The 21,478-nt window shown below is 37.0% G+C and overlaps 1 protein-coding gene across 1 annotated transcript in view; it reads right to left on the bottom strand.

Annotated features, from left to right (window-relative positions):
- ADAM2 (ADAM metallopeptidase domain 2) overlaps positions 1-21,478 on the bottom strand; it is a 99,968-nt gene that overhangs the window by 55,142 nt on the left and 23,348 nt on the right. The window contains exon 7 of the mRNA XM_059909386.1: positions 17,865-17,921. Within this exon, the coding sequence (XP_059765369.1) occupies positions 17,865-17,921 (57 nt within the window). The remainder of the gene's footprint in view (positions 1-17,864; positions 17,922-21,478) is intronic.

The following is a 21,478-nucleotide window of genomic DNA, read 5'->3' as shown; positions in this document are numbered from 1 at the left end:
AAAGACCTCCCACCAAAAAAATTAATGAGTGTATTAAATAATCCAAGCAAACATCAGAGACTGACAGACTTAATTAAGGAAAGAAAACAATTAAATATAAATTGTTACAGAAGGGATGTCCCTGGTGGTCCAGTGGTTGAAACTCCATGTTTCCACTGCAGGGAGCACAGTTTCATCCCTGTTTGGGGAACTAAGATCCCGCATGCCATGCAGCATGGCCAAAAAAAAAAAATTGTTACAGAAGACATAGTACATTTTCAAGGACTGGGATGTCTATCAGGAAGACATAAAACTATAAACATTATATGCATCTAAGAACTGAACCTAAAAATTACACAAAATACAAAATGAGCAAGTGAAGGGAGAAATAGAAAATTCAACAATAATGTTTGGAGATTTAAGAACACAATTTCAGTAGTAGAATAACTGGTCAAAAACTCAACACAGATATAGAAGACTAAGACTAAACCCTAAACCAACAGATATTTATAGAATATTCCACCCCAAAACAGCACAACATGCGCTTCTCAAGAGCTCATGGAACATGATCTAGGAATAGACTATATACTAGGTTATAGGATAAGTTTCAACTGGGTTAAAACAATTAAAAAATACAAAATTGCTCTCTGACCACAAAAATTAAATAAAAAATCAACAACAGAAAGAAATCTGAGAAATTCAAAGTATGTGGAAATTAAACAATAGATTATAAATAACCAGTAATCAAAGAAGAAATCACGGGGAAATTAGAAAATACTATAATACAACATAGTAAAACTTATGGTATTCAGCTAAAGCAGTGCTCAGAAGGCAACTTATCGGAAATAGCTATATTAAAAAAAAGAAGCACCATCTCAAATAACTAATTTCCACTTAGGAAATTAATGAAAGGAAAGCAAACACAAAGAACTCAAAGGAAGGAAATGGAAGAAATTAATAAAAATCAGAGCAAAGTGATTGAAGTATGAATATAAAAAATAAGATATATTAACAAAACAAAAATTATGAATTCAGGATAAAAGGTTACAGTCACTAACCACAGAGAAATAACTAGCCTTGTAAATGAACACTGTGAAAAATAATGTGGCAACAATTTAGGTAACTTAGATAAAATGAATGATTTCTTGTGATTAAACAGATACTGAAACTGACTCAAGAAGAAACAGAATATGTAACAAGCAAAAAGATTAAATATGCATTTAAAAAATTCCCACAAAGAAAAACCTAGTTCTAGAAGGCTTTATTGGTGAATCCAATCAAACATTTAGAGAAGAATTAACACCAATTCGTTGCAAATTCTCCTATAAAATCGGAGGGAACCCATTTCTATTCATTCAATAAGGTCAGTATTACCCTGATACGAAAACCAGAAAAGACATAACAAGAAAATAAAAGTCCAAAGCAAACTACATTCCTCATGAATATTATTGTAAAAATCCTAATCAGAATACTAACCAATTTATGCAACACATAGAAAGAATTATACACCACGACCAAGTGGGATTTATCTCAGATATACAAGCTTGGCTTAATGTCTAAAAACCAATAGATGTATTTCAAAACATTGTAGAATAAGGAACATAATGACCAAAACCCACATGATTCTTTTTTTCCTTTATACATCTTTAATGGAGTATAATTGTTTTACAGTGCTGTGTTAGTTTCTGCTGTATAACAAAGTGAATCAGCTATACATACACATATATCCCCATATCTCCTCCCTCTTGCATCTCCCTCCCACCCTCCCTGTCCCATCCCTCTAGGTGGTCAAAAAGCACTGAGCTGATCTCCCTGTGCTATGCAGCTGCTTCCCACTAGCTGTCTATTTTACATTTGGTAGTGTATTTATGTCAATGCTACTCTTTCACTTTGTCCCAGCTTCCCCTCCCCAACCCCTGTGTCCTCAATTTCATTCTCTACATCTGCGTCTTTATTCCTGTCCTGTCCCTACGTTCATCAGAACCTTTTTTTTTTTTTTTTTTAGATTCCATATATATGTGTTAGCATACGGTATTTGTTTTTCTCTTCACTCTGTATGACAGACACTAGGTCCATTCACCTCACTACAAATAACTCAATTTCATTTCTTTTTATGGCTCATATTCCATTATATACATGTGCCACATCTTCTTTATCCATTCATCTATCGATGGACATTTAGGTTGCTTCCATGTCCTGGCTATTGTAAATAGTGCTGCAGTGTACATTGTGGTACATGACTCTTTTTGAATTATGGTTTTCTCAGGGTATATGCCCAGTAGTGGGATTGCTGGGTCATATGGTAGTTCTATTTTTTTTCTCCATAGTGGCTATATCAACTTACATTCCCAACAGCAGTGCAAGAGGGTTCTGTTTTCTCCACACCCTCTCTAGCATTTATTGTTTGTAGATTTTTGGGAAGCTGGACATTCTTTCAAAAGACACAGAAGAAGCATTTGACTAAAGAAAAAAAAAAAAGCTCAATAAACTAGGGATAGACGAGAACTCCCTCAACCTGATAAAGGACATCTATTAAAAACCCACAGATAGCATCACACTTAATGGTGAAAGAATAAGTGTTACTTCTCTTAGATCAGGAAAAAGATAAGTATATCTGTTCTCATTGCTACTATCTCAGCTTTCACTGGAGGCTCTAGACTAAGCATTTAGTAAAGGAAAAGAAACAAGAGGCATCTGCGTAGAAAAAGAAGTTAAACACTCTATTAACAGACCAAAAGATGTGTATATATAAAAATCCTAAGAAAACCACTAAAAAACATTAGCACTAATAAATGATTTCAGCAGAATTGGAGAATACAAGATCAATGTAAATATCAATTGCATTTCCATACACCAGCAATAAACAATCTAAAATTAATTTAAAATAAATCCATTTACGATAGTATCAAAAAATGATAATATGCCAAAAAATAAATTTAACAAAAGAAATACAAAACAGGCACTGAAAACTACAAAACACCATTGAAAGAAAGTAAAGAAGATACAAATAAATGGAAAGTGAACCTGTGTTCATGGATTGGAAGACCTATTATTGTTAAGATGACAATAATTTCCAAATTGATCTATAGAAATAATATAATCTTTATTAAAATTCCAGCATTGTTTTGCAGGAATTGGCAAGTTTACCTTATTATGTATATGAAAGTGAAAGGGATCCAGAATGTCTGCAAAAATTTTAAATAAGAAGAACAGAGTTGGAAGACTCATACACCCCAATTTGAAAACTAACTGCAAAGCTGTAATGATCAAGGCAGTGTGCTTTTGGCATTCGATTAGAGTTATAGATCAATAAAATAACAATTTCTAGAAGTAAATTCTAACACTTATGGTCAATTGATATTTGGAGAGAGCAAGAACATTAAATGGAGAAAGACTGATGTTTTCAAAATTTTAAAATGTTATGCTTCAAATGACACAATCAAAATATGAAAAGATAACCCACAGAATGGATAAAAATATTTGCAAATCATATATTGGATAGGGGTCTAGCATCCACAATATATAATGAATACTTAGCTACAACAATAAAAAGACAACCCAATGAAATATGTGTAAAGAATTCAAATAATTTCTCAAATAAAATATGCTAATAGCTAATAAGAAAATGCAAATATTCTCAACATCATTACACAATAGGGAATGCAAATCAAAAGCACAGTGAGAAACTAATTCACACCCACCAGGATGGCTAAAGTCCAAAAGACAGACAATAACAAGCACAGTTGAGAATTTAGAGGAATTGGAACTCATACATTTGTTCATTGCTGGTGTAATATATAATGGTGAAAATTGTTTTTTAGGATCTCAAAATGTGAAACATAGAGTTACCACACAACTCAGCAATTCTCACCTTTTGCATCTACCTAATAGAAATAAAAGCTTATGTCCACACAAAAAATTGTACAAAAATAACATTATTATGGTACGAATATCATTGGAAAGCAGAGATAAGACATGCCAGCTGAGACACCCAGTGGACCAGCCAACTCCAAGCAAAATCAGTAGCTTACTAACAGTACACAAGTGAGGCCAGTCCAGCACAAGGAGATCTTAATGAGATCAGAGGATATTTAAGAATTGTGAGCTAAATAAAAAGTTGTTCTTTTAAGCCACTAAATTTTGGAGTAGTTTGTTATGGAGCAACAAAAAGTGTCTCAGGAATCTATACATGACTACAACAAGGAATAGAAGTAAGAATATATGAAAATATCTAATTTTCAAACACAGTAAGACAAAATACCTAGCAAATATGTGAAACCTATAAGAAGAAAAGTTCACAAACTAAGGGGGATTAAAAAATTAATTACAGAGAGTGGGACTCCTGAGATGGTGAAATAATGATGTCTGCAAATCCTTTCCACAATAAGCAATGATAAAAGACAAAAATGTCAAAAACATTTCAAGAATCTGGCAATTGACCAAGGGCATTAAAATGAGAAATATTAATTAAAGAAAAACTATTAATTCTATGGTAAGAGCAGTGGGAATCTGTGACATTTCACCTGAGGTTGTCCCCAACCACATCTCAAATTGTATTGTGTGGTAATTCTACCATGGTAGGTCAAGCCATAAAATCCAGACACTTCCCTATCAGAGGAGGATAACTTGATTTGGTGCAGAGTAGGGCAAAACTACGTGCCCAGATATATTGTCAAAAACAATAGTGATCTCTGTGGCAAATGAATATTGAAGGACATCATCACAGATAAACTTAGGCTGTGATACTGGTTATTTCAAGCAACAGACCAGAAGATGAGCCAGAAATCTAACATGGAATTGGGGGGGGGGATACAATAGCCATAATGGGTCTTGACAACCTTCCATATATCCTTTATAGTCTGGAATATTCCATTCATGCACCAGGTAACACTCATGCTCAGGAGAGACTGAAAGGGGTCTAAGATATCGACAAGTTCATGGCTGAACTTGAAACATTACTCACTACCTGAGGAGATGTGAGAAAGTCCTATAAAAATCAAAACCTACCTGACTTGAAAATTACATGAAAATTGAATACTTTCCCTAACAGACAAATCCATTTGCAAAGGGTAGAAGCCTTACTAGCTCAAATGTTGGACCATAGCCCCTGACCAGTCATTAGCTGACTGCTAAGATATGTTCACCCATGGTCAACCACAAAAATCCTGGCTTAAAAGTAGAAACAAGAATTTAAAAAATAGTAAGCACAATAAAACAATGTTATCCACATATTTGAAAATGCAGTCATTAGAAACTATGAGGTAGACCTTATTGGATTTAGCACACGAAACTTTAAAGCAACTACGGTAAACATGGAACTGATAGGAACCATGTTTAAAGAAGTAAAGGAATGATGACATTGACTCGTAAAAAAGAGAGTATCAGTAAAGAATATAAATTATACATTATAATGTACAGCTTGGTGATGATGGCTAATAACACTGCATCATATACTTGAATGTTGCTAAGAGAGTAGATCTTAAATGTTCTCACCACGAAAGAGAAATGAAAATTAATTATGCGATGGGACGGATGTGGTAGCCAATACTACAGTGGTAATAATTTTGTAATTTATAAATGTATCAAGTCAACACGTACACATTAAACTTACACAGTTATGTGTCAATTATATCTCAATAAACCTGAGTGAAACAGAAAAAACAAATAATAATTATAAAATTGTAAAAAAGAACTAAATAGATACTTGAGTTGAAAATATAATAACTAGGCGGTCTGGGCAAGATGGCGGAAGAGTAAGACGCGGAGATCACCTTCCTTCCCACAGATACAGTAGAAATACATCTACACGTGGAACTGCTCCTACAGAACACCCACTGAACGCTGGCAGAAGACGTCAGACCTCCCAAAAGCCAAGAAAATCCCCACGTACTTGGGTAGGGTAAAAGAAAAAAGAAATAACAGAGACAAAAGAATAGGGACGGGACTTGCACCAGTGGGAAGGAGCCGTGAAGGAGGAAAGGTTTCCACGCACTAGGAGCCCCTTCGCGGGCAGAGACTGCGGGTGGCAGAGGGGGGAAGCTTCGGAGCCACGGAGGAGAGCGCAGCCACAGGGGTGCGGAGGGCAAAGCGGAGAGATTCCCGCACAGAGGCTCGGCGCCGAGCAGCACTCACCAGCCCGAGAGGCTTGTCTGCTCCCCCGCCGGGGCGGGCGGGGCTGGGAGCTGAGGCTCGGGCTTCGGTCGGATCGCAGGGAGAGGGCTGGGGTTGGCGGCGTGAACACAGCCTGAAGGGGTTAGCCCACCACAGCTAGCCGGGAGGGAGACCGGGAAAAAGTCTGCAGCTGCGGAAGAGGCAAGAGACTTTTTCTTGCCTCTTTGTTTCGCGGGCGCAAGGAGAGAGGATTCAGAGCTCCGCCTAAACGAGCTCCAGAAACGGGCGCGAGCCGCGGCTATCAGCACGGATCCCACAGCAACAGGGGCGCAGAGGGAAAAGTGGAGAGACTCCCGCACAGAGGCTCAGTGCCGAGCAGCGCTCACCAGCCGGAGAGGCTTCTCTGCTCACCCGCCGGGGCGGGCGGGGGCTGGGAGCTGAGGCTCGGGCTTCCGTGCTAGCCGGGAGGGAGTCTGGGAAAAAGTCTGCAGCTGCCGAAGAGGCAAGAGACTTTTTCTTTCCTCTTTGTTTCACGGCATGCAAGGAGAGGGGATTCAGAGCGCCGCCTAAATGAACTCCAGAGACGGGCGCGAGCTGCGGTGATCAGCTCGGACCCCAGAGACGGGCGTGAGACGCTGGGGCTGCTGCTGCCGCCACCAAGAAGCCTGTGTGCGAGCACACGTCACTCTCCACACCGCCCCTCCCGGGAGCCAGTGCTGCCCGCCACTGCCAGGCTCCCGTGATCCGGGGACAACATCCCCGGGAGAACGCACGGCGCGCCTCAGGCTGCTGCAATGTCACGCCGGCCTCTGCCGCCGCAGGCTCGCCCCACCTCCTCCGTACCGCTCCCTCCCCCCGGCCTGAGTGAGCCAGAGCCTCCGAAGAAGCTGCTCCTTTAACCCCGTTCTGTCTGGGCGGGGAACAGACGCCCTCAGGCAACCTACACGCAGAGGCGGGTCCAAATCCAAAGCTGAACCCCGGGAGCTGTGCGAACAGGGAAGAGAAGGGGAAATCTCTCCCAGCAGCCTCAGAAGCAGCGGATTAAAACTCCACAAACAACTTGATGTGCCAGCATCTGTTGAATACCTGAATAGACAACGAATCATCCCAAATTTAGGAGGTGGACTTTGGGAGCAGGATATATTAATTTTTCCCCTTTTCCTTTTTTTGTGAGTGTATGTGTGTATGCTTCTGGGTGAGATTTTGTCTGTATAGCTTTGCTCTCACTGTTAGTCCTAGGGTTAGGTCCGTCCGTTTTTTTTTTTTTTTACTTAAAAAAAATTTTTCCCTAATATATGTTTTCTTAATAATTTTTTCCTTATTTTCTATTTTTAAAAAATTAAAAAAAGATTTTTTTAATAAGTTTTTTCACATTTTTTATTTTAAAAAATTAAAAAATTTTTTCTTAATAAATTTTTTCTTAATAATTTTTTCTTACTTTTTCTTATAAAAAAATTAATAAATCTATTTTTAAGAATTAAAAAAATTTTTTCTTAATAAATTTATTCTTAATAATTTTTTTCTTATTTTTTATTATAATAGCTTTATTTTATTTTATTTTATCCTCTTTCTTTCTTTCTTTCTATTTTTTCTCCCTTTTATTCTGAGCCGTGTGGATGAAAGGCTCTTGGTGCTCCAGCCAGGCATCAGGGCTGTGCCTCTGAGGTGGGAGAGCCAACTTCAGGACACTGGTCCACAAGAGACCTCCCAGCTCCACGTAATACCAAACGGCGAAAATCTCTCAGAGATCTCCATCTCAACATCAAGACCCAGCTTCACTCAACGACCAGCAAGCTACAGTGCTGGACACCCTATGCCAAACAACTAGCAAGACAGGAACACAGCCCCATCCATTAGCAGAGAGGCTGCCTAAAATCATAATAAGGCCACAGACACCCCAAAACACACCACCAGACGTGGACGTGCCCACCAGAAAGACAAGATCCAACCTCATCCACCAGAACACAGGCACTAGTCCCCTCCACCAGGAAGCCTACACAACCCACTGAACCAACTTTAGCCACTGGGGGCAGATACCAAAAACAACGGGAACTACGAACCTGCAGCCTGTGAAAAGGAGACCCCAAACACAGTAAGATAAGCAAAATGAGAAGACAAAAAACCACACAGCAGGTGAAGGAGCAGGGTCAAAACACACCAGACCTAACAAATGAAGAGGAAATAGGCAGTCTACCTGAAAAAGAATTCAGAATAATGATAGTAAAGATGATCCAAAATCTTGGAAATAGAATAGACAAAATGCAAGAAACATTTAACAAGGATGTAGAAGAACTAAAGAGGAACCAAGCAACGATGAAAAACACAATAAATGAAATTAAAAATACTCTAGACGGGATCAATAGCAGAATAACTGAGGCAGAAGAACAGATAAGTGACCTGGAAGATAAAATAGTGGAAATAACTACTGCAGAGCAGAATAAAGAAAAAAGAATGAAAAGAACTGAGGACAGTCTCAGAGACCTCTGCGACAACATTAAACGCACCAACATTCGAATCATAGGGGTCCCAGAAGAAGAAGAGAAAAAGAAAGGGACTGAGAAAATATTTGAAGAGATTATAGTTGAAAACTTCCCTAATATGGGAAAGGAAATAGTTAATCAAGTCCTGTAAGCACAGAGAGTCCCATACAGGATAAATCCAAGGAGAAACATGCCAAGACACATATTAATCAAACTATCCAACATTAAATATAAATTAAACATATTAAAAGCAGCAAGGGAAAAACAATAAATAACACACAAGGGAATCCCCATAAGGTTAACAGCTGATCTTTCAGCAGAAACTCTGCAAGCCAGAAGGGAGTGTCAGGATATACTTAAAGTGATGAAGGAGAAAAACCTACAACCAAGGTTACTCTACCCAGCAAGGATCTCATTCAGATTTGATGGAGAAATTAAAACCTTTACAGACAAGCAAAAGCTGAGAGAGTTCAGCACCACCAAACCAGCTTTACAACAAATGCTAAAGGAACTTCTCTAGGCAAGAAACACAAGAGAAGGAAAACACCTACAACAACAAACCCAAAACATTTAAGAAAATGGGAATAGGAACATACATCATATCAATAATTACCTTAAATGTAAATGGATTAAATGCTCCCACCAAAAGACACAGACTGGCTGAATGGATACAAAAACAAGACCCATATATATGCTGTCTACAAGAGACCCACTTCAGACCTAGAGACACATACAGACTGAAAGTGAGGGGATGGAAAAAGATATTCCATGCAAATGGAAATCAAAAGAAAGCTGGAGTAGCAATTCTCATATCAGACAAAATAGACTTTAAAATAAAGACTATTACAAGAGACAAAGAAGGACACTATATAATGATCAAGGGATCGATCCAAGAAGAAGGTATAACAATTGTAAATATTTATGCACCCAACATAGGAGCACCTCAATACATAAGGCAAATACTAACAGCCATAAAAGGGGAAATCGACAGTAACACAATCATAGTAGGGGACTTTAGCACCCCACTTTCACCAATGGACAGATCATCCAAAATGAAAATAAATAAGGAAACACAAGCTTTAAATGATACATTAAACAAGATGGACTTAATTGATATTTATAGGACATTCCACCCAAAAACAACAGAATACACATTTTTCTCAAGTGCTCATGGAACATTTTCCAGGATAGATCATATCTTGGGTCACAAATCAAGCCTTGGTAAATTTTAAAAAATTGAAATCGTATCAAGTATCGTTTCCGACCACAACGCTATGAGACTAGATATCAATTACAGGAAAAGATCTGTAAAAAATACAAACACATGGAGGCTACACAATACACTACTTAATAACGAAGTGATCACTGAAGAAATCAAAGGGGAAATCAAAAAATACCTAGAAACAAATGACAATGGAGACACGACGACCCAAAACCTATGGGACGCAGCAAAAGCAGTGCTAAGAGGGAAGTTTATAGCAATACAAGCCTACCTCAAGAAACAGGAAACATCTCGAATAAACAACCTAACCTTGCACCTAAAGCAATTAGAGAAAGAAGAACAAAAAAACCCCAAAGCTAGCAGAAGGAAAGAAATCATAAAGATCAGATCAGAAATAAATGAAAAAGAAATGAAGGAAACAATAGCAAAAATCAATGAAACTAAAAGCTGGTTCTTTGAGAAGATAAACAAAATTGATAAACCATTAGCCAGACTCATCAAGAGAAAAAGGGAGAAGACTCAAATCAATAGAATTAGAAATGAAAAAGGAGAAGTAACCACTGACACTGCAGAAATACAAACGATCATGAGAGATTACTACAAGCAACTCTACGCCAATAAAATGGACAACCTGGAAGAAATGGACAGATTCTTAGAAATGCACAAACTGCCGAGACTGAACCAGGAAGAAATAGAAAATATGAACAGACCAATCACAAGCACTGAAATTGAAACTGCGATTAAAAATCTTCCAACACACAAAAGCCCAGGACCAGATGGCTTCACAGGCGAATTCTATCAAATATTTAGAGAAGAGCTAACACCTATCCTTCTCAAACTCTTCCAAAATATTGCAGAGGGAGGAACACTCCCAAACTCATTCTACGAGGCCACCATCACCCTGATACCAAAACCAGACAAAGATGTCACAAAGAAAGAAAACTACAGGCCAATATCACTGATGAACATAGATGCAAAAATCCTCAACAAAATACTAGCAAACAGAATCCAAACAGCACATTAAAAGGATTATACACCATGATCAAGTGGGGTTTATCCCAGGAATGCAAGGATTCTTCAATATATGCAAATCAATCAATGTGATACACCATATTAACAAATTGAAGGAGAAAAACCATATGATCATCTCAATAGATGCAGAGAAAGCTTTCAACAAAATTCAACACCCATTTATGATAAAAGCCCTGCAGAAAGTACGCATAGAGGGAACTTTCCTCAGCATAATAAAGGCCATATATGACAAACCCACAGCCAACATTGTCCTCAATGGTGAAAAACTGAAACCATTTCCACTAAGATCAGGAACAAGACAAGGTTGCCCACTCTCACCACTATTATTCAACATAGTTTTGGAAGTGTTAGCCACAGCAATCAGAGAAGAAAAAGAAATAAAAGGAATCCAAATCGGAAAAGAAGAAGTAAAGCTGTCACTGTTTGCAGATGACATGATACTATACATAGAGAATCCTAAAGATGCTACCAGAAAACTCCTAGAGCTAATCAATGAATTTGGTAAAGTAGCAGGATACAAAATTAATGCACAGAAATCTCTTGCATTCCTATATACTAATGATGAAAAATCTGAAAGTGAAATAAAGAAAAGACTCCCATTTACCATTGCAACAAAAAGAATAAAATATCTAGGAATAAACCTACCTAAGGAGACAAAAGACCTGTATGCAGAAAATTATAGGACACTGATGAAAGAAATTTAAAGTGATACAAATAGATGGAGAGATATACCATGTTCTTGGATTGGAAGAATCAACATTGTGAAAATGACTCTACTACCCAAAGCAATCTACAGATTCAATACAATCCCTATCAAACTACCACTGGCATTTTCCACAGAACTAGAACAAAAAATTTCACAATTTGTATGGAGACACAAAAGACCCTGAATAGCCAAAGCAATCTTGAGAACGAACAATGGAGCTGGAGGAATTAGGCTCCCTGACTTCAGACTATATTACAAAGCTACAGTAATCAAGACAGTTTGGTACTGGCACAAAAACAGAAATATAGATCAATGGAACAGGATAGAAAGCCCAGAGATAAGCCCATGCACATATGGTCACCTTATCTTTGATAAAGGAGGCAAGCATATACAGTGGAGAAAAGACAGCCTCTTCAATAAGTGGTGCTGGGAAAATTGGACAGGTACGTGTAAAAGTATGAAATTAGAACACTCCCTGACACCATACACAAAAATAAACTCAAAATGGATTAAAGACCTAAGTGTAAGGCCAGGCACTATCAAACTCTTAGAGGAAAACATAGGCAGAACACTCTATGACATACATCACAGCAAGATCCTTTTTGACCCAGCTCCTAGAGAAATGGAAATAAAAACACAAATAGACAAATGGGACCTAATGAAACTTAAAAGCTTTTGCACAGCAAAGGAAACCATAAACAAGACCAAAAGACAACCCTCAGAATGGGAGAAAATATTTGCAAATGAAGCAGCTGACAAAGGATTAATCTCCAATATTTACAAGCAGCTCATGCAGCTCAATAACAAAAAAATGAACAACCCAATCCAAAAATGGGCAGAAGACCTAAATAGACATTTCTCCAAAGAAGATATACAGACGGCACACAGACACATGAAAGAATGCTCAACATCATTAATCATTAGAGAAATGCAAATCAAAACTACAATGAGATATCATCTCACACCGGTCAGAATGGCCATCATAAAAAAATCTAGAAACAATAAATGCTGGAGAGGGTGTGGAGGAAAGGGAACACTCTTGCACTGTTGGTGGGAATGTAAATTGATACAGCCACTATGGAGAACAGTATGGAGGTTCCTTAAAAAACTGAAAATAGAACTACCATATGACCCAGCAATCCCACTACTGGGCATATACCCTGAGAAAACCATAATTCAGAAAGAGTCATGTACCAAAATATTCATTGCAGCTCTGTTTACAATAGCCAGGACATGGAAGCAACCTAGGTGTCCATCATCGGATGAATGGATAAAGAAGATGTGGCACATATATACAATGGAATATTACTCAGCCATAAAAAGAAATGAAATGGAGGTATTTGTAATGAGGTGGATGGAGTTAGAGTCTGTCATACAGAGTGAAGTAAGTCAGAAAGAGAAAAACAAATACAGTATGCTAACACATATATATGGATTCTATGGAAAAAAAAAAAAAAGGTCATGAAGAACCTAGTGGCAAGACAGGAATAAAGACACAGACTTACTAGAGAATGGACTTGAGGATATGGGGAGTGGGAGGGGTGAGATGTGACAGGGTGAGAGAGTGTCATGGACATATATACACTACCAAATGTAAAATAGATAGCTAGTGGGAAGCAGCCGCATAGCACAGGGAGATCAGCTCGGTGCTTTGTGACCACCTAGAGGGGTGGGATAGGGAGGGTGGGAGGGAGGGAGATGCAAGAGGGAAGAGATATGGGAACATATGTATATGTATAACTGATTCACTTTGTTATAAAGCAGAAACTAACACACCATTGTAAAGCAATTATACTTCAATAAAGATGTTTAAAAAAAAAAGAAAATATAATAACTAAAATTATATAAGCTCACTAGCAGAAAGAATAAATAAAAATAATAATGTATCAATAGAAATTATTCAACATAAAGAACAGAAAGGAAAAACAAGAAAGAAGTAAAGTGAACAGAATCTCAGACACCTGTTTGACACCATAACGCAAATACACATTACATAATGAGCGTCTTAGAAGGAGAGGAGAGATAGAAATGATCAAAAAACAAAACAAAACAAAACAAACAAAAACAAAAAACAAAACTTGAGTAAATAATAGCTAAAAACTCCCAAACAATGAAAATCTCTAACCTACACAGTACTTAGGCTCAACAAACTTCAAGTAAGATAAAATCAAAGACAATCACACATAGACACGTCATAGTTAAGTTACTGGACAACAGCCACACGGAGAAAATCTTTATACTGAGAAGAAAAAAATGGTACATCACCTATAGGAGAGACACAGCAAGGTTCAGAGCTGACTTCTCATTAGAATCAATGGAGGCCAGGTGGGGTTACAAATTCAAAGTGCTACTACAAAATACTCTCAATCAAGAATTCTATACTCAGCAAAACTATTCTTCATAAGTAAAGGCAACAGAAAGCCATTCTCAAATTTTAAAGAGAGAGAGAGAGAGATAAATCAGTGATAGCAGAGCTGCTCTGCCAGAAATAATAAGGCAAGAAATGATAATAATCAGGAAATTCTCAGGTTGAAAAGATGACACAAAACAGTAACTCATATCTACATAAGTATAATAAAGAACATTGGTACTAGCAATAACAAAGTATAAAACAATAAATATCTTGTCTTTTCTTCTCTAAAATCAGTTTAAAAAACTTGCAAAAGACAGTAATTTATCCTCTTTTTTTTTCTTTTTGGGCCAAGCGGCTTGTGGGATCTTAGTTCCCCGACCAGGGATTGAACCTGGGCCCCCGGCAGTAAAAAAGCCTGCATCCTAACCACCGGGCCGTCAAGGAATTCCCACAAAAGACAATAATTTAAATTTCAAGAAAGGGTGGTATAAACTCATCTCTCCCTCTTCCTCCAAGCTGATCAAAATTATAAAAAAGTATAAACCCTGAAATAACATTAAAAAATCATAGGAAATCTCTAAAAGGTGGAAGCAAGAAGGTACCTGTACAGGTATGCTAGGAATGGAAGAACAATATAGCACCTCAGCAATTCCCAACACCCCATCCAGTGGCAAAAGAGTAGTCCAGGTAGAAGTGGAATGAGAAACCCATTAACACTGTGGTGCCTAGAGTAGTAACCTCTGCACCACAGCATGGAACGTCTCACTAGCGAGCTTGAGACAACAGGTGGCCTGGACCAGGAAACAGCCATTTGGTCCTGTTGGCAGTATCAGCAGGGAAGAGTGAAACTCTTCTGACAAAATAGCTCCACCCCCACAGGCTTGATGTCTCCTGTACCTACCTAGAAACACTAGGCAGAATGACCCTGGGAAGTAACTCCCATCCACACAAACAGTACTAGAGTCCCACTGGCACTGGATGGACCAGGGAGACACTTTCCACCTGCACAGGCCCACCATCTACAATATTCCACTCAGAGGCCATAGGAGGAGACAGGGGAAGGTCCTTCCACTCCTGCAGGCGGGACAGGCAAGTATCACTGAGACCCGCAGAAACAGCGACTGAACCAAGAAGGCCAAAATAGCATTACGAAGGCTCTGAGAACTTTTGTCATTGAATTCAACCCATATAACTTGGTCAGGACTTATGTGCTACAACTAAGGAGTCTGAATGAACAAAATAAAAGATTTAAGTAGAATGAAGAACTGCATAACATAATAGTCAAAATTTCCAGAAAGCAACTGAAAACCATTTGCCATACCAAGAACCAGGAAAATCACAACTTGAGGGAGAAAAGTCAGTCAATGCATGTCAACACCAAAGTACATCACTTGTTAGAATTATCTGACAAAGATTTTAAAGTAGCCTTTGTAAAATGATGGCAACAAATAATTAAAAATATCCTTCATGGGGAGTGAAGTCAGCAAAATGGAGAACTAGAAAACACCAAGCCTTTGTTTTTCTCTGGAAACATCAAAAGACAACCAGAAACTGGCTGAAATAACCTCATTGGGGTCTCCAGAAAACCTCAGGAAAACATTCAAAGGTCTACAAATGTCCAAACAAGAAAAAAACATCTTGAAAATGACAGGAAATTTTCTGGTGTTTTTACTCCCCTATGCCGTATTCCCTTCCCCAGTGTGGCAAGGTTTAATCTGGAGGAAATGGTAGTCTGTTTCACAATTCCTTCCATTATACCAGGTGGAGCAGAGAAGACCTTATCTGCAATGTTCTAACCTGTCTGGAAGGTGCCTGAATGGCTGTTTTCCATGTCACCTGCTTATTTTTTCAAATGCTGAATTTTCAACAAAAATCACAAGGTGTCTTGGTCAGTTTGGGCTGCCCTAACAAAAACACCATAGACTGGGTGCTCAAACAACAAACATTTATTTCTCACAGTTCTGGAGGCCAGGAAGTTTAAAGATTGGGTTTCCAGCATGCCCTGTGTCTGATGAGAACATGCTCCCTGGTTCAGAGATGGCCATCTTGCCATCTTCCTGCTCTGTCCTCACATGGTAGAAGAGGTGAGGGAGCTCTTTGGCCTCTCTTTTATAAGGGCACTAATCCCATTCATGAGGGCTCCACCTTCATGACCTAAGCCACTCCCAAAGGCTCCACTTCCCAGTACCATCACTATGCATTAGTATAAATTTTAGAGGAACAGAAACATTCAGTCTATGTTACAAGGCAAACAAAGAAAAAAAGCATGGCCCAAATGAAGGAAATAAATTGGCAGAAACCATTCCTGAGGACGTAGAGACGTACTAGACAAAGTCTTTAAAACAACTGTCTAAAATATGCTCAAAGAGCTAAAGGAAAACAAAAAGAATGAAGGGAAGTCAGGAAAATGATATATGACTAAAATGAAAATATCAACAAAGATATATAAATTATAAAAAGAAACCAAACAGAAATTCTGGCATTGAAAAATGCGATAACTGAACTGAAAATTGAGTAGAAGTATTCAACAGCAGATTTAAAGGGGCAGCAGAAAGAAGCAGTAAACTTGAGAATAAGATAACTGAAATTATTGAGTCTGAGAACCAGAAAGAAAAAAAAGGAGGGACTTGTGGGATACCATTATGCAGAACAATATATGACTTAAGGGAATCCCAGGAGAAGAGAGATTATTTAAAGACATAATGGCCAAAAGCTTGCCAGATCTGATGAACCACATGAACACACAAATCCTTGAGCTTAAATTTTAAGAAGGATAAAGCCAAAGAGACCCACACCAAGACAAATTATAATCAAACTGTCAAAAGCTAAAGAGAATATTAATATTGAAGGCAGCAAGAGAAAAATAACTAAACACATAAAAGGGGTGATAATAAGATTACTAGCCAATTTCTTAGCAAAAATTTAGAGGCCAGAAGACAAGGGGATGATATATTTAAAGTGCTGAATGCAAAATGAAACAGGTACTTTGGAATACAGCCTGGCAGTTTCTCACAAAAAAATCAAACAAAAAAAAAACATACTGTTACCATATGATGCAGCAATCATGTTGCTTGATATTTACCCAAAGGAGTAAAAATATGTCAATACAAAAACCTGTGAATGGGGACTTCCCTGGTTGTGCAGTGGTTGAGAGTCTGCCTGCCAATGCAGGGGACACAGGTTCGAGCCCTGGTCTGGGAAGATCCCACATGCCGCGGAGCGACTAGGCCCGTGAGCCACAGATGCTGAGCCTGCGCGTCCGGAGCCTGTGCTCCGCAACAAGGGAGGCCGCAATAGTGAGAGGCCCGCGCACCACGATGAAGAGTGGCCTCCACTCGCCGCAACTAGAGAAAGCCCTCGCACAGAAACGAAGACCCAACACAGCCATAAATAAATAAATAAAATGAAAACCTGTGAATGGATGTTTATAGCAGCTTGATTCATCTGCCAAAATGTGGAAGCAACCAAGATGTCCTTTAGTAGATGAATGGATAAATAAACTGTGGTACATACAGACAATACAATATTACTCAGTACTAAAAAGAAATTAGCTCTCAAGCCATGATAAGGCATGTAGTAAAGTTAAATGCATGTTACCAAGGTAAAGAAGCCAATCTGTAACTGCTACATACTGTACATTTCAACCATATGATCTTCTGAAAAAGGCAAAATTATGGAGACAGTAAAAAGGTCAAAGGTTATTAGACATTATAGGTATGGGAATGATGAATAAAAATTACTAAGAAACTATTTTATAGGTAACAGATGTTTTAATATGTTAATTATATAAAATTAAAAATAAACTAATAGAGATTTGATTTCCAATTTACTACTGATACTAGTAATTTAAATTCATTAAGGCAGAGATAGAGCAAAAATTATTATTTATTGTCCTGTGTTAAAAATTTATTCCAACACTTTTTATAAACTCCCATTGCTAATATAAATTAACATAAGCCAAATAAATGAAAGTATACTTACTAAATTTTTTTCAACTACAACATGCATTTCTATATACTGAGAGAAGTCTGCAAGTGGCTGAAAAAGAATCACAAACTTTAGATAAAAATTGAAGAATCATTTAATTATTTTAAGTTAAATACTACTTCACAAATTCAACACTGAAAATTCAATTTTCTATATGAAAATAGAAATCATTTTCAGAATATTGCCTTTGTCATGTCTTTCACACCTGATCAATCACTTAATTTATTCAGAAAATAACTTTCCTCTACCTTCCATTCTCCATATTCTCACTGGTACTGGGCTACTCATATGATTCTCTTCCCTGAGGAAATTCTTCCCTTGACTTGCCATTATGTGTGTATTTATGTTCGTTTAATGATTCCATTATACATTATTATGCTGTATGATTTTATCTATGACCTTGAAAGAGTAGGGGCACATCTCTGTGTTTAGAGGGGTGGGATTTCATCTGAAGGATAAAGTTAATCCTTGTATAAATCACCGCAGAAAAAAGTGAGCAACAGAGAAACAAAATGACTGGGTTTCTTAAACTGCACCATAGATATCTCAGGATATCTGGTTATGATGTCATTCAACTAGACCACAGTGGTTAAATTAGGCACAAATGTGAGGCCCGATGGGCTTATGATCTGTGTGACTTACACTCTGCCAACAAGTAATAATTGTTGTAACTACGTTTAATAAAATATTACTTATGTTCATCATTATTTTTACATGAAGTTAACCTAGGAGGAATGAGCTAGGGAAAACTTGGAAGACAGTCTTTGTGGGCACTTTAAGACTGTGGTGCAGTTAACTCAAAATAGTTTGTTACTAAAATAGCATACCATGTATAAGCACTGGACAAATATATAGAAGCAGAAAAGGAGGATCAAATTTCAAAAATTGAGAAAACTTTTATTATGCATATTTTAATGCCTGAATTTTTTTCTTTTTACACTGGTATTTAATCCTTTGAAAGTTCAAAACTATCACATTTTAGTTAAACCATTTTCCTTAACATAAAGAGGAGCAATAAAGAGGGAAAAACAAATCTAGGATTTAGCAGAGAAAAGTGAAGATTATAGTAATTTAAAGGAAAAAAAGTCAATAAGGTCAGTAAGACAAATTTAGGGGTGAATGATCATTCATTTTTTCCTTCCATTTAAAAATTCTCTTTTAAAACCTTGGAGACTTGAGGGTTTTTTGTTGTTTTTTTTTTTAATGCAAATGAAATCCCCTTATGGCCTAATTGGTTTATTTTCATTTCCATCCAAAACGAAGCACCGAATGCTTCATGATAGTTTTGCTTATAGGATTCCATCCTTTCACTGAAGTGCCTAAACAAGGAAATGATACTACTTTACTGGAAAAGAAAAATAAACATTTATATTAATTGAAAGTAACAAAATATTAATGCTTTGAGGGATTCTAAGCTATTTCTTTGTTTTAACCAATATAAGTGTTAGTTGACTTACATTTCCTGAAGTAATCCTTGTTTATTTTCATCTTTGAGATAGGGATTGATGATATTTAGTTGATTATAATTTATTCATTTATTTACTGGACAATAAGCTTTCATGGGGAAAAGCTATAGTCCGGTTTAGCAAAATAATTAAAAATTTAAGAAAAAGATGGATAAAAGAATGCCAAGAAATCTGTATATTGGGAAGGTGGGCAGGTATTAAGATTTCAGAAGACCTCAAAAGCTATTTTATTTAGTAAAAGAAAGTAGCCAATAAAGAAAACCAATTTCTTGGAAATGTGCTATATAAAGTTGACATCAATTGCATGAAAGTTTGCTTTGGTCAAATAAATACTAAAGAATTGGAGCTAGGGAAGAAGATTGGAGAACACTACTAAATGATCCAATTGCAATATAGTTGGATTAAAAAGTTAAAGTTAAAAGATACCAAAGCCCACTGGTAAGAATATTCAGGAAGTGAGAGGGACATGAAGATGACAATAGATAGATAGATGATAGACGATATAGATAGATAAATAGATAAGTAGGTAGATAGTTAATGTGTGTGTTTGTGTATTTTGTTTAACTTGGGCAGTCATTATGTCCAATGTAAGATAAATAACTCAGAAAAAAATTGGAATGAGAGTGGGAGATCTATAAATCACAGTAGATAAAGCCATGAAAAAATATACAAGACAATATACAAGACAAACAAAAACCTGAGACATAACACAAGAAATATCATTATCTAGAACATGAGTATATAAGGAAAAGTCAGAGAAAGTGAGATAGAAAGTGAAGCAGGAGAATTTTATCAGAGAGTAAAGTGAGTTGAAACTTCCAGAAAGTTTTTATATTATTTCACCATTAACATTATACTTAATGGTGGTGGACCTTCTTCTTAAAATTGGTCCAAGACAAGGATATTCTTCTCACCTATTCAACACCATGCTAACCAGGGCATGTAGGCAATAAAAGAGAAGTTAAAAGCATCATAATTGAAAAGGAAGAACACTATCTTTATTTAAGATGACATCATCTTGTACATAGAAAACTACAAAGAGCACAATAAAAAACTAATACCCAATTTAAACGAGTTTGCAGAATATGAAATCAGTATACAAAAGTCAATAATTTCCAAACATGAATAATGAGAAATCCAAATTTGAAATAAAATTTTAAATGTGAAATAGCATTTAAATAACAAAATTTGTAGAAATAAATTTAACATAAGAAGTTTGGCTGACAACTTGAAGACAACTATACAAAAGATTGTGGCAAAAAATTAAAGAAGACCTAAAAACAAAAGACTGTTCAATGTTCATGGATAGGACGAGTTAATATTGTTAAGTGGCAATATTTCCAAGATTAATCTACAGAATCAACAGAATCCCAGCTTGCTTTTTCAGGGAATTGAAAATAAGTGAATTTTAAAATTTATTTGGAGATTGATAGTATCAAGAATAGCCAAAACAACCTTGAGAAAGAACATTACTGAAGGATGTACACTTACTAATCCCAAAACGTATTTCAAAGGTATAGTAGTAAAAAAAAAAAAAAAAGTGTGGCTCTGGCATAAGAATAGACATAAGATCAATGGAGTATTATTGCAAGTGCAGAAATAATCCCTAACATCTATGGTCAACTGATCTTTGAAAAAAAGGGCCATGAAGATTCAGTGGAACAAACATGAGGCTTTTCAACAAATGGTGTTGGGAAAACTAGATATGCATATGAAAAATGATGAATTTAGAGATTCCTTCACTCCATACAAAAATTAAATTAAATTGGATCATAAATTGAAATGTAAGGGATTAAAGAATAAAACTTTTGGAGGAAATATGAAATAAATTTTGTAAACCTGGTGTGATGGTTAATTTTTTCTGTGAACTTGCCTGGGTCACAATGCCCAGATTTTTGTTCAAAAATTATTCTGGATGTCTCTGTGAAAATGATTTTGGATAAGATAAACATTTAAATTGGTGGACTTTTAGTGGAGTAGATTATCCCTCATCATATGTGTGGAGCTCATCTGATTAGTTGAAGGCCTTATTAGAGCAAAGACTACCTTGTAAGCAAGAAAGAATCCTTCCAGCTGACTGCCTTTGGACTTGAATACAACTCTTCCCTTGTCTCCAGCCTGCCAGTCTACAGTCTACCCTAA

Source organism: Balaenoptera ricei, chromosome 21 (genome assembly GCF_028023285.1).
Source record: "Balaenoptera ricei isolate mBalRic1 chromosome 21, mBalRic1.hap2, whole genome shotgun sequence".
Classification (NCBI taxonomy): Eukaryota; Metazoa; Chordata; class Mammalia; order Artiodactyla; family Balaenopteridae; genus Balaenoptera; species Balaenoptera ricei.
The sequence above is the reverse complement of the archived record's forward strand: the minus strand, read 5'-3'. Positions and strand labels throughout refer to the sequence as shown.